Source organism: Chaetodon auriga, chromosome 14 (genome assembly GCF_051107435.1).
Source record: "Chaetodon auriga isolate fChaAug3 chromosome 14, fChaAug3.hap1, whole genome shotgun sequence".
Taxonomy (NCBI): Eukaryota; Metazoa; Chordata; class Actinopteri; order Chaetodontiformes; family Chaetodontidae; genus Chaetodon; species Chaetodon auriga.
In genome coordinates this window covers 20,496,416-20,507,869 of record NC_135087.1, presented here as the reverse complement: position 1 = coordinate 20,507,869, position 11,454 = coordinate 20,496,416, and the positions used below count along the sequence as shown (strand labels likewise).

Genomic DNA, 11,454 nt, shown 5'->3' with positions numbered 1-11,454 from the left:
CAGGACGGGGCTGTGTGTGAAGGAGGCCCACAAGTGCGCGCCAGAGAGGACGGACAGGTGGAACATTTCAGGGGAGAGCGAAAACACAGCGAGAGGGTGAATGCAAAGTGTGCGACGACTCCCACGTTATGTACAGACAACTTTATTACACATTTATATAACAAAATACAGTTTACGTTTCTTCTTCTTTACTTTGTGTTTTGAGAGAAGACAACAGGAAAGAGGGTGGAAAGCATGGCAGTAAACCAGCAGAACAGCACTGAGTGGGATTTCACAGAGCGAGGAATCCTGCTCGAGGCAAACACACACCAATGGCGGACTCGCTCATGAAGACAATCTTGTTAAAAAGAGAACTTTGAGAAGGTTGGGCTGTGTGTGTGTGTGTGTGTGTCAGCGTAGACACAGACACACCACTTAGCTTGAGTCATTATCAGCTTGCGTTTCATCCAGTAAGCCATCCAAGTGTCCAGATGGTCAGAAAAGCTGCTTCAATGCTCTCCCTCTTTCTCCCTCCTTGCTACACACTCTCCTTTAGAAAAAAAAAAAAAAGGTTATGCCAGCGATCAACCGAAGCCAAATAGGGAAGGGATACAGATTGGATGTCAGGTGGATATAACTGCAAGAGGAGCAGCCAAAGAGCAGAAAACTGAATTCAGATCAGTTGCCGCTCCCGCTCTGCTCCCTTTCTTTTTTTTCCTGCTTAGATGATATAGAATTCAAATGAAAGGACAAAATTCAAGTGCTACCCATCTCTATTATTGTCCTGGGTGAAAAGTGCCAGCAGGCTGACTGCCCAGTGTCTGCTCTGAGGGGGGCACCTTCCCGAGCATGCCAGTTTAACTGGAATGCTGTGCTTTTTGTTTACGGCCGTCTGAGAACGCAAAGATCCCTGAAAGATAAATCAAAGGTGCAGCAGTATTATCTTTGCCTTGGTCTGCTACAGGCTCCTCCATGCTGGACCTCACACAGGGAACTGGGACTGGCGGAGGGGGTTAATGGTCAGGGCTAAGGAGGCTTGGAGGCTTTGTGCTGAAGGTATTATCTGCAGTATAAAAGCTGCTGGAGTGGAGACACAAGAACTCAGTAGCCGTACTTGTCGTTAAGGCTTGTGCGGCCATCTCCAGTCTGACCTGTGAGTGAAGAAGAGAAATAAAATGCTTGAAATGTCCCACAAGAACAAATTCACTCAGCTGAAAGAGTAAAGTTCAGCTCTGTAACTGCTGACTTGAACCAATAACAATCCTGAAATGATGTAATGCAATGAGTTCTGACTCTGAATCCAAGCTCAGTGTGGAAGTTGTTTGAAATCTGATTTTTATTCAAGCTTATCTTCTCATTGTGGGTGACTCTGATCTGCATTCCTGAGTGAACAATGGAAATGTCGCTTTACTTCCTTAAGGTTAAGGTTACACTACTTGCTGGGTGAGACTGACTGTGACCTAAAGATAGGATCAATGCATTGTGGAGTGCGGTGCCAGTCGTCAGACGGGTCAGGGAGTTTACCTGCTGGAGGCATCCAGACACAATAATCAGGGTCGTCCTCTGGATACTGTCCTGACAGCTGCACAGGAGGCTGTGGAGACAAACCACGAGGTAATTCAGTGTAGCCACACTTGTCTGTCTGTATGATGGAATTAAAGATTTGTTCTCTCTGTGTGTGAGGGTGGTGGTGGTGGGGGACCTACCTTGCTGGGGCCCATCGCTTTCTTCTTTACATTCTTTCTGGGGCCGAGCTCTGCTGCTGCCTCTCTGCTGCCTTCAGCTTTGGACTCTGTGGAGTCCAGGTGCAGCACAGTACATCAGAGATGGAGCACAACTGACACACAATAACCAATGAGAGAGCACAGGCTAATATGGAAACAGTGAAACCAGGACCCACCTGGACTGGATGGGCGTACAGCCTTGCTGCTGCTGCGCTGAGGAGGCTGATCCACTGCTTCAGCAGGCTGCTCGCCTCTCCTCTGCTCGAGGCTTGGCTCTATATGAAGTCACACAAACAAAAAAGATATACACTGATCAACAAGTTAAAAGCAAAACAAGATTCCATTTCTGATTCAGTCCAACATGTTTGCACTGCAGATGTGAGTCCCAGGGATAGATGTTCACTGACTTTATCAATAAGAAACACATTTCAAGTAACAGAATTTATCAGATCAATGTGATTATGATTGTTTTCTTTCCATACCTACATGTGGACGTTCCATAGACAACGGTATGCTTTTTGTATATACTACAGATCTACTGCCACCCAGTGGCATAAGACATTCATATGTTTTTTTCCTGACTGTCTCCTTGAAAAACCTTCCTCCGCTTCCTCAGCGGCCCCCGCCTTTTCACCTTTTGGCTCTTGGGACTGCGCTGGTTGCCGCCTTCGTCGTCCTGAGGAAGTGCTCTCTTGAGACGCAGACGCACTGAGCTCTTCAGCGTCAGCATTAGTCTCCGTCACAGTCGCACACTCTTCAGCATCATTATCCTCCTCCTCCTTCTTCTCCTTCTCCTCCTCCTCTTCTTCCTCCTCTTCCTCCTCTTCTACAGCAGGTGAAAGCGCTTTCATGTTGAAGAGCTCTGCGGGCAAGTTGGGCCGCTTAGGAGGCAACCTCTGCCAAGGAGAAGACGACATCAGCAGTAGAAAGGAAGGCAGGAGAGGAATGAAAGAGGACCATTATTTGAGTTCTGAAAGCATCACCTACCCCAATGGTGCCAGTCTTCAGCTTGAATCTGCTTCCTCCCTTCATGGCTCCAAACAGCGGTAACCTCTTCTTAGGCTTCTCCGGCTCTGAGTCACTATCACACCGACAGACATCAAAATATCTTGTAAGTGTTTAAATGCAGGCTAATATATTCAAAAATGTCCCAACAGATAACTCCAGCGAATGTTTAAACGAAGCTGCCGAACACATTCCTGTGCTTGTCCTTAGTTTAGACTATCTGGAGAATGTGCTGGAACTTCAGGATGTCGGGTATCTGTTCAACCAGTGTGACACCCTGAATGCAGTGCCGTGTCTAACCTCGGCAGCAGTGAAGGCATCTGGGCGGGCCGCGTGAGTTCCACCAGCCTGCGAAGCCTCTGAGCCTCTTTGCGTAAGTCGGCTACGTGCACGTGGAGTTTCCTGCGCGCCACTGCGTCCATCGCTGCCTCGCTTCGCACTGCCGTCATGAAGGCGTCCAGCGGGTCCTCAGCGGAGGAGCTGGAGGAGCCTGAGAGGAGGGATGAGGCAGAGAATAACACGAGGAGAACATGCATGCATGGGGAGCGTGGCATCTGTCCACAGAACAGTGAACGCCCAGGCCATCGTGACTCACCTCCTCTATCAGCACTGAGCTTCTTCTGAGTCTCTGCCAGCTCCTTCTCCACCTCTGACAGTTTGGCCACCTACATGAAAATCAAACACATGAATGCTACCACAGAAACATACAGCGTGCTTGACATTATAGTGCGGTTTACGTAAATACACCTTAAAGGAAAAGTTTTTTCCAGAGCCAAGTGAAACTGATTCCTGTATCATTTTCAGTGCATATCTAAATCTGTATTATAAGGTAGCATTTGACCTTTGTCCCCTCAAAAACTTAAAGATCTAGTGAATCAGAACAGAGTGATCGTTCACAGTCTGTGTAAACAGTAGCAGGTTTTTACCAGTGATTCATAGGTCTCAGGCCGCTCCTCAATCTTTCCCGCCTTCTTCATTCTCTCCTGCCTCTTCTTCTCCACCGTGCCGGTTCGATCCAGGAAGGTGTCGTCATCGCTGTCGTAGTAGTCCTCATCCTCCCAGTTCTTCTTCTTGCGCTTACGGGACACTAGAAATGGGCCGTAAAACAAGAAAATCTATTATCGCAATCCTCGTAACGACGAGCTCTCCAGATGGAGGCTCATGATTCTACTCGCAGACAGTCCCACCGGAGCTGAGCTCACACCTGCTTCCTGCCGCAGCAGCCCTCTGGCTTCCAGCATTCGACAAGCCTCCAGGCAGCACTGGATGGCTGCTTCTTTCTTCTTCCCTGTGTGGGTCACCTCAGCAACCAGCTGCCGGCCCAGGGCATCGTCCACAGGAAGCCTGGCAGGAGCGTCAACATGAACTGTGTGACTCATAAGACGAGGGGAGACACTATGTAGACTTCACCATCACAAATCAGGGGTTTTGTTTCTCTTACTTTATTCTGCAGAGCCAGCTGCCGTGGCTTTTGTCTTCATACTCAAACTCCAGCTCCTCTCCTAAAATAAAGAACAAAGTCAGGAACACAAGAACCGCACAAACAGAGGACATCTGTGTTTTAAGTATGCGTCTTCTTACCTTCCCTGTCGTAGAAGCCCTGCAAAGCCTTCTTTGGGTCTTTCAGGTAGGCAGCTTCCTGGTCCTCGTGGAACTCCGTCGAAAAGGGGTTTTCCTCGTTCTCGTCTTCCTCTTGGACAGCCTCCTCGGCTGCAGGGTGGATTTATGGAGACAGATGGAATGCAAGGAAAGAAGAGAACAAAAGGATTAACGTGCTTCTTTAGTTACTTGACACCAACACAGGATGACAACGCAGCAATATGTCAGCACAGACGACAGCGAACGTGCTGTGGCATAATCCCACGACCGGCAGCTCACCCATTCCCCACGAACACCCCGAGTCTTCATTTGACAGCTTGCTGAGGCCCTTGTTGCTGTCGCCTTCTTGGCCTTCCTCCTTCTCGTCCTCATCATCGGAACCCTCTCCCATCATCCTCCTCTCCAGCTCTGCCTTCTGTTTTCGGGCCCGCTCCCTCAGCTCAGTCACCGTCAGGTCTGACTCTGCTTCTTCATCAAACTCTGGACCCTGTGGAAGGAGGGAAGGTGGAAAGGTGATAAACACTGGACACTTTAGACCTAAACATCCACTAACTGTTTGTTTTTGGAGCAGTACTCCACTTATTCATTGTCATATTCCAAAAACTGTCGGTCTCATGATTGATAGCAGAACGGATAAAATCATTTCATGCATTCTACTTCCTTGTCCAAACCTGCTGCCTACATTACCCACAATATATCTCAACCTCTGGAGCCACAAAGGGCTTTATACAGCGTTTTTAACTCATGTAGTAGTATTCTCCAACACCAGGTCTTCAAAATGAGCAATCCAATAGTGCAGTCAGATGGGCTGTTTTCTACTGATTATAATAAACTGTGATTTTCATCAGATTTCATTAACAGTTTTAGCACAATGTTGTGCGTCTGGGCAGTAAAACATCAGAAAATAGTGAAAAATGCCAATCACGATTTCCCAGAGGCTGAGGTGATGTCTTCAAATTCCTTGTCTTGTACAATCACAAGTCCCAAATGTCAATGATATTCGATTTAAAATTCAATGAAAAAAGCAAACCGTCATATTCAAGGAGCTGGAACTTTTGCTCTTTGATAAATTACTTTTATCACCACTTCTGACTCGGATGCAGAGACGATGGCTGTAAAATACACAGTATGCCGCCACCTGACTTGACTATGAGCTTCCTGTACTCTGACAAAATCTATGTCAGAGTGGGAGGATTGCAAAATGAAGCTGAGGATTAATGTCATGTCTGATCAGAAACGATGAGAATGGTCTGGGTGAACCAGAGGATATTCACACCTTTTTTTGCATATTTATTTAGTTCTTGCATAGTTTTCTGTTTGCGTAAGTAGTAAAATTTAAACACAAACTATAGACACAGACATATATTTAGTGGATGTTATTATATGGAGCTGAGGCTTAAAAAAACATCTAAAAACCTAGTTGATACTGGTGCTTGACTGCAGTAAAGCGCAGAATGACCCATCCCCACTCTGATGACAGCTGTCCTGTTATATATACATTCGTGTCAGTATATTTTCTGCTGGTATAAAAGGGGTCACATCATTTACCTGAAGGATAAAAAGCCTCGTGCTCCCACCAAACTTTAAGACATGCCCCACGCGTAGTCTGATGTAGGTCTTCGGGGGAATCTTGTTCTTGTTCACCACAGTGCCGTGTGTGCTGCCCAGGTCGTGGATGTAAAAGCCGGCCTCCTCTCCGACAGACTCTCCCTCTCCAGCCTGGCTGCGGTACTGAATCACTGCGTGATACCTGGAGATGGAGGGATGTTCCAAAGAGACGTCACATACAGGTAAGCGTCCAACCACGAAGTAACTTCTCTGTGTGAGGGGTACCGTGTCCACTATGGAGCCGTTTTTAAGGATTTCCAAAGCATAGGGAACATCTGGAGACTTGCCCCCCCAGTGGGGCTCTGTATATGGGATAGGGGGGAATTTACCGGGCGGAGGCCCTTTAGCAGTATGGACCCTGGGTTTAGCTTCTGGCTTGGTTCTGACAGGAGCTACATTCTTCTCTTTAGCGTATTTTTTGTCATTTTCTTGGCCCATTTCCGTGTTTTCATTTACAGGACCCGAAGAATCTTCTTTTGTAGCAGCCACAACTTCGGCTTTGTCATTTTCTGTCAGAGTTTTTGTTTCGCCTGCTGCTGGTTTGGACGGAGCAGCCACACTGCTGCGTTTGCTGGGGAGGGAAGGTGCTGCGAAAAGAACCGGTTTCTTGAAAATGTCTTCCGTTTCTGGTTCAGTTTTGTCTACGTTTTTGTTTTCAGGTTCCCCTCCATTCTCAGTCGCTGGGCACCCGTCTGTTTCTGTTGCAGAACTCATTTCTTCATCCGTATTTTTCGCACGCACGTCTGACGGCGGGGAGGCGGCCATGTTTATTTGGTGTAACTGTGAATTTAGCCCGGGTTTTCTCAGCCTCTATAAAACTCAGAAAAACAGCTAATAAAGAATATGACCCAGAAAAAAAGCCTTCGAAAAAGTATTTGAAACACGACTACACTGCATGTTAACAGAATTCATAATTTTATCCCGGTCGAAATAAGATGGTTTGTTGCGGAACTCTCTTGTTTAGCTGTTCACCCCGACTTTTTTGCAACAAGGACGAGAAAGCTTAGTTCCTGGGCAACTTCCTCCAAGGGTAGAGGGGCTGTTGGTTCCATTTATTAACTTATGTTTCATCCATCAGTGTAAGGTGAGTCACAGTTGAATTTTTAAGTTATAAATAACTTTTCTAGTGAAACGTGCATGCTACGCACTTAGCTAGCTTACCAATAGCGTCGTCGTTGTACCTTCACGAATGAGAGTTTGCTTATTCGTTCGTTTGTATGCTGCTGCAGTACCAAACTCCAGTCAGACATCTGTCATTCTGTGTTGTCTCGCTATTCGGCAAACAGACATACCTGTTAAACCTTGACGTCGGAGATTACGTGAATCGAAACAATTTATCTCTCAATTCGGCAAACATCAACTACACCTATTTGCGTTTCTAATATTGTTTTTAACCATGAAAACGGTATTACTTGTTATTTACAGTCATATGAAGTTCCACAAACACAGGTAAGTGTGGTATATATCTATAAATGCAGTGCAATGCAATTATAATTGACAATATTTTCTTTAAAAGATACTGTTGGTTGTAACGCCTCTTAAAGCATTGTCTGAGTTGTGCACGTTTGCCACCATGCAGTTAGTAATCAATTCAGCAGCTTTTGATTAACATTTGGCGTGCTTCAGCACACAAGGTTTAGGTCACCTTTTAAGCTTCGGCTTTAAAAAACAGTTGAAAAGCCAAAGAGAGTTGTAAACTGAAGTTAATTGAAGGTGTTGTCTAAAAATCAAGGAGTCAAGGCAATTCTGAATGTCTTTTAAAAATCAGATATTGTTTGTACTCACGTCATCCGTGATTGTGACGGTCAGTTCAACTTCCAATTTTCAGACTCAGTGGGAGTTTGAATCCAGCTTGTGTCCTTGATCACCCATCATGATGCGTTACTGGGGCGAGATCCCTGGACCTGCAGGGGCTCCTCCCAGTCGCAGCTCCTTTGACTTGCTCCAGCGTGAGTTTCGCTCAGTGGAGATGCAGGACCCTCCCCTGCACCAGCCCTCAGCTCATCGTCCGCGGCCCACCACAATGCTGGACATCCCTTCAGAGCCCTGCAGCCTCACCATCCACACAGTGCAGCTGTGTCAGCACGTCCGCCGCCTCCGTGGTCTCTTGGCAGCGGCCCAAGCCCAGGCTCAGGGTCCCAGCTCAGCATCCTCTGAGGGTTGCAGCAGGCTGGAGGAGGCTGATACCAACCTGCCCTTGCGTCCTCCCACCCCACCTGTCATGCCAGATGACCTGCTACCTGTCGACAGCAAAGCCCCACGGCAGCCCTTCCAGCTCCGCCACAGTGACCCTGAAAGTGACTTCTATAAGTAAGTTTATCTGACTTTGGAGCTGAGCCAAGATGCTGCATTGATTTCCTTGTGATTAAATACTTTCCGTATCCAGTAAAGCATCTAAATTAGAGGCTTATCAGCCACTCAGACTTTAGATGTTGTAGTTATGTTTTTTACATATTATCCAGCACAGATATAATCTATGTAGCAACCAATCATCATTAATCTCCTTTCATCTCCTCTTGTTCTGCCATCATAAGGGGTAAAGGTGAGCCTGTCACTGAACTGAGTTGGCCCTCCTGCAGGCAGCTCCTCTATCAGTCAGTGGCCACTGTCTTGGCCCATGCTGGCTTTGAATCGGCTCAGGAGAGCGTGCTAGAGACCCTGACGGACCTGGTTCATGAGCATTACTTGCGGGTCACCCGCCTGCTGCGGGTGGCGGTGGACCGGGAGGCTCGGCTCGGAGCCAGTCCCTTCCCAGACGTGGTGGAACAAGTTTTCCATGAGGTGGGCATCGGCAGCGTGCTGGCCCTGCAGCGCTTCTGGCAAGTGCGAATCAAAGACTATCACAGCTACATGCTGCAGGTGAGGTCAAAGTGGGTCATAACTGTTCATAGGGTTGTGCTACTTCACTCTATTTACTGTGAACCATCCAAGATTTTTTTTTCATTTGGTTCCATTTGGCACATTGCTGAGAAAACATTTGTAAAATATTTTTTCAGTGGAAGCTGTCATGGCTTCACTACAACAACGCTGAATCATCTCAGAAAGCATAAAGAACTGTGTACAAATGAGAACAATGGACCGTATGGCAACTTGTGTGCAAGCTGCTTGGAAGTGAGACAGAATCCAAACTGAGAGATTCACTGTCGTCAGTGCCAACATGACTTCTGAAGATATAGAAGTGATGAGCTGGTCCTTGTGTTTGTGCCTGGCAAGTCACAGACCGTTGTTTTCTCAATGTGTTGGATCATGGGTATTTCATATTATGTATATTATATAATAACATGATCATCAATTGAAATTCTGAATCACCCAGCTCAGCTCTTTCATGTTCAGTCTGAGCCTTCAACAGTAAAAAGGGACCAATAAATGATTCTCCTCTTCCAGGTGAGTAAGGATCTGTCGGAGGAATACGAGCGACTGGTGAACCCAGAGAAGGCTCTGGAGGACTCCAAACCCCCGAGGATCAAGGAGGAGCCCATGAGTGACATCTCCTTCCCTGTTAGCGAGGAGCCTGAGGCCGACCTGGCGTCTGGGGATCAAGCTCTGCCCATGGGGGTCCTCGGGGCCCACGGCGAGAGGCTGGCTTCAGGCCTGGATGGTGACCATTCTCCTCACACCTCAGGTGAGACGAGCTTTCCTGTTCAAATGTGTGCTCTGCATTGATTTCTGCAGACAGGAATGAAGTGTATTTTAAGCAAAACTTCGTGTGCACTGACAGCAGTGCTGCTTGTAGTGTTGTAGCACCATTCATACAGGCTCCTGTCACACTGGGAGAAGCTGCTTTCTTTAAATTTAGCTCCCTGTTTTAATGAAAATCCTCTTAACTGAACTTGCTCTCCTATCTTATAAGGCGCGGGCGGGGCCAACAACTCGCCACTGTGGCCGCAGGTAAAAATGGAGCCGCAGGATGGCGAGGAGGGCCAGGGTGCTGGCCATCACCACCACCACCACCACCATCACCACAGTGTCCTGGGTGGAGATGTGTTCGAGGAGGGGGGGCCCATGTCCACCATGAGCGAGTCAGGAGGAGCCATGGCGCCCTCGCCTGGAGGCGGGGTGTCCGATGGCAGCTACGCATCGCATTCACCCGACTCCTTGATGGGAACCTCGCCTGTCTTTAACCAAAGACCGAAGAAACGGGCGAAGAAGATGTGAGGCCGTATTAGAGCACTCTGAACTGAACCAGACCAGCTGTTGAGATCGTGGCCGCTGCACAGACTGACTGAGGCATTAATGACAGGAATGAACTGAACCGATGAGGAAAAAAATATATTTTGTAGTATTTTGTTTGTATGGGCATAGCTTCTCTCACTTTAGCTGAAGATATTGCCATTAAATGGATATTAATGGGTTGTATTGTAAGACATAAAACAGCTTTTGAAGTAGCAGTTTTGTTGTTTTGTTAGTTTTCTTTGTTTCTCAGGAAATATAGAAAGTTCTAATTGCCCTAATGAACTGAAGAACAGGAGAAACTAACTAGACCAAAAGCAAATAATTTAGCTGAAGAGCTTAATAATTCACCAGAATGGTTTGTTTTCCGAAGCTATTAAGTCTCTTTCTCCTCACGTACCAATTACTGCCTGTGCCATTCGTTACAATTAAAAGATGCTCCACCAAAAAGGATTTTTTTCCTCTTCATGAACATGCCGTTGCTTATTATGATGTATTTTCAACTCCTCGTTTCCCTTCTGCAGTACACTTAACATGTAGGCCAATACAGCAGCACAATCCTCATGGAGACACACACACACACACACACATGCACACGTGCACTTCACACACACCTGTCAACCTGAAGCAGCTCTGCTAAATTAGCATCTGTTTCAGTAATGAGGCAAAGCTGTGAATGCAACACCAGAGGCAATTATGGCTTGGTTGTCTTCATCATGAAGACGACATCAATCCAACCTTAATGGAAAATTAATTATGGTGCGCATAATTTTGCATGCCGAATGAGCAGGCCTGTTCCAATACATGTGATTTGCTTTTGTGTAGGCCTCTTTCATTTTCACCGTGAGGCAGGTCATCGTGCTGATATGTATTGATATCCAGTTATCTGCATTGATTGTAGACTTCTGGTTTTTGTGCCACACCTCGAAATAAGTGAGAGCATGCTGTGTGACCCAGAGTTGGAGCAGCTGAAAAACAAAATCAGTATTCCTGACTTCTGACTGGAAAGGCTGCCCTTGTCGATGCTTGTAACAGGAGGAAATGTCACCTGGATCTAATCGAGTCTGAACTCACCGCATAAAACTAAGTCCTCTGTCAGATGGCAGCGGTGGATGCACAATACTGCGCCTTTGAGGAAACAAAAATACTCACACTTAACCTTAAAACCAAAAGATTTCAAGTGTTCGACTGAGATTATTTTCTCATCTGGTGATCAAAGCTATCAAATAAAAAGCACTATGTTGCTCTGGACTCTGCAGAAGCATAAAGTTGCATAATATGGAAAAACTCAAAGTGCAAGTACCTCAAAATTGCATTTTATTACTGTACCCGAGTAACACCACTGCTGACAAACTCTTTCCATGCCACA

The 11,454-nt window shown here is 46.6% G+C and overlaps 2 protein-coding genes across 3 annotated transcripts; one reads left to right on the top strand and one right to left on the bottom strand.

The window, feature by feature from the left end:
- Positions 1–119: 119 nt before the first annotated feature.
- Positions 120–6,682, bottom strand: slc4a1ap (solute carrier family 4 member 1 adaptor protein). Its single transcript, XM_076747896.1, has 14 exons — positions 5,856–6,682; positions 4,587–4,794; positions 4,290–4,418; positions 4,150–4,210; positions 3,913–4,052; positions 3,635–3,795; positions 3,304–3,373; positions 3,009–3,198; positions 2,691–2,784; positions 2,338–2,599; positions 1,880–1,978; positions 1,686–1,771; positions 1,504–1,573; positions 120–1,130 (listed from the first exon to the last, which is right to left on the bottom strand). The coding sequence occupies exons 1-14, from the start codon at positions 6,678–6,680 to the stop codon at positions 1,081–1,083; spliced, it is 2,445 nt and encodes an 814-aa protein (XP_076604011.1). The 5' UTR covers positions 6,681–6,682; the 3' UTR covers positions 120–1,080.
- A 233-nt stretch (positions 6,683–6,915) lies between these two features.
- Positions 6,916–10,536, top strand: supt7l (SPT7 like, STAGA complex subunit gamma). 2 transcript variants are annotated; one of them, XM_076747898.1, is made up of 5 exons: positions 6,916–6,999; positions 7,744–8,225; positions 8,450–8,774; positions 9,300–9,537; positions 9,766–10,536. In XM_076747898.1, the coding sequence occupies exons 2-5, from the start codon at positions 7,789–7,791 to the stop codon at positions 10,068–10,070; spliced, it is 1,305 nt and encodes a 434-aa protein (XP_076604013.1). In that variant the 5' UTR covers positions 6,916–6,999; positions 7,744–7,788; the 3' UTR covers positions 10,071–10,536. The 2 variants fall into 2 exon arrangements, with proteins under 2 accessions (XP_076604013.1, XP_076604012.1); XM_076747897.1 differs by having other exon boundaries at positions 8,450–8,779; positions 9,305–9,537.
- The last annotated feature ends 918 nt before the right edge of the window (positions 10,537–11,454 follow it).

Bases quoted from the DNA above. Each gene is read 5' to 3' on its own strand.
- slc4a1ap (XM_076747896.1), bottom strand. From the start codon at position 6,680: ATGGCCGCCTCCCCGCCGTCAGACGTGCGTGCGAAAAATACGGATGAA. The intron at 3,796-3,912 runs GTGTGAGCTCAG...GCCCATTTCTAG, and splicing joins GCTGCTGCGGCAGGAAGCAG to TGTCCCGTAAGCGCAAGAAG. The intron at 2,600-2,690 runs GTAGGTGATGCT...TCTCCTTGGCAG, and splicing joins TGAAGACTGGCACCATTGGG to AGGTTGCCTCCTAAGCGGCC.
- supt7l (XM_076747898.1), top strand. From the start codon at position 7,789: ATGATGCGTTACTGGGGCGAGATCCCTGGACCTGCAGGGGCTCCTCCC. The intron at 8,226-8,449 runs GTAAGTTTATCT...TGCCATCATAAG, and splicing joins CCTGAAAGTGACTTCTATAA to GGGTAAAGGTGAGCCTGTCA. The intron at 9,538-9,765 runs GTGAGACGAGCT...CTATCTTATAAG, and splicing joins CCATTCTCCTCACACCTCAG to GCGCGGGCGGGGCCAACAAC.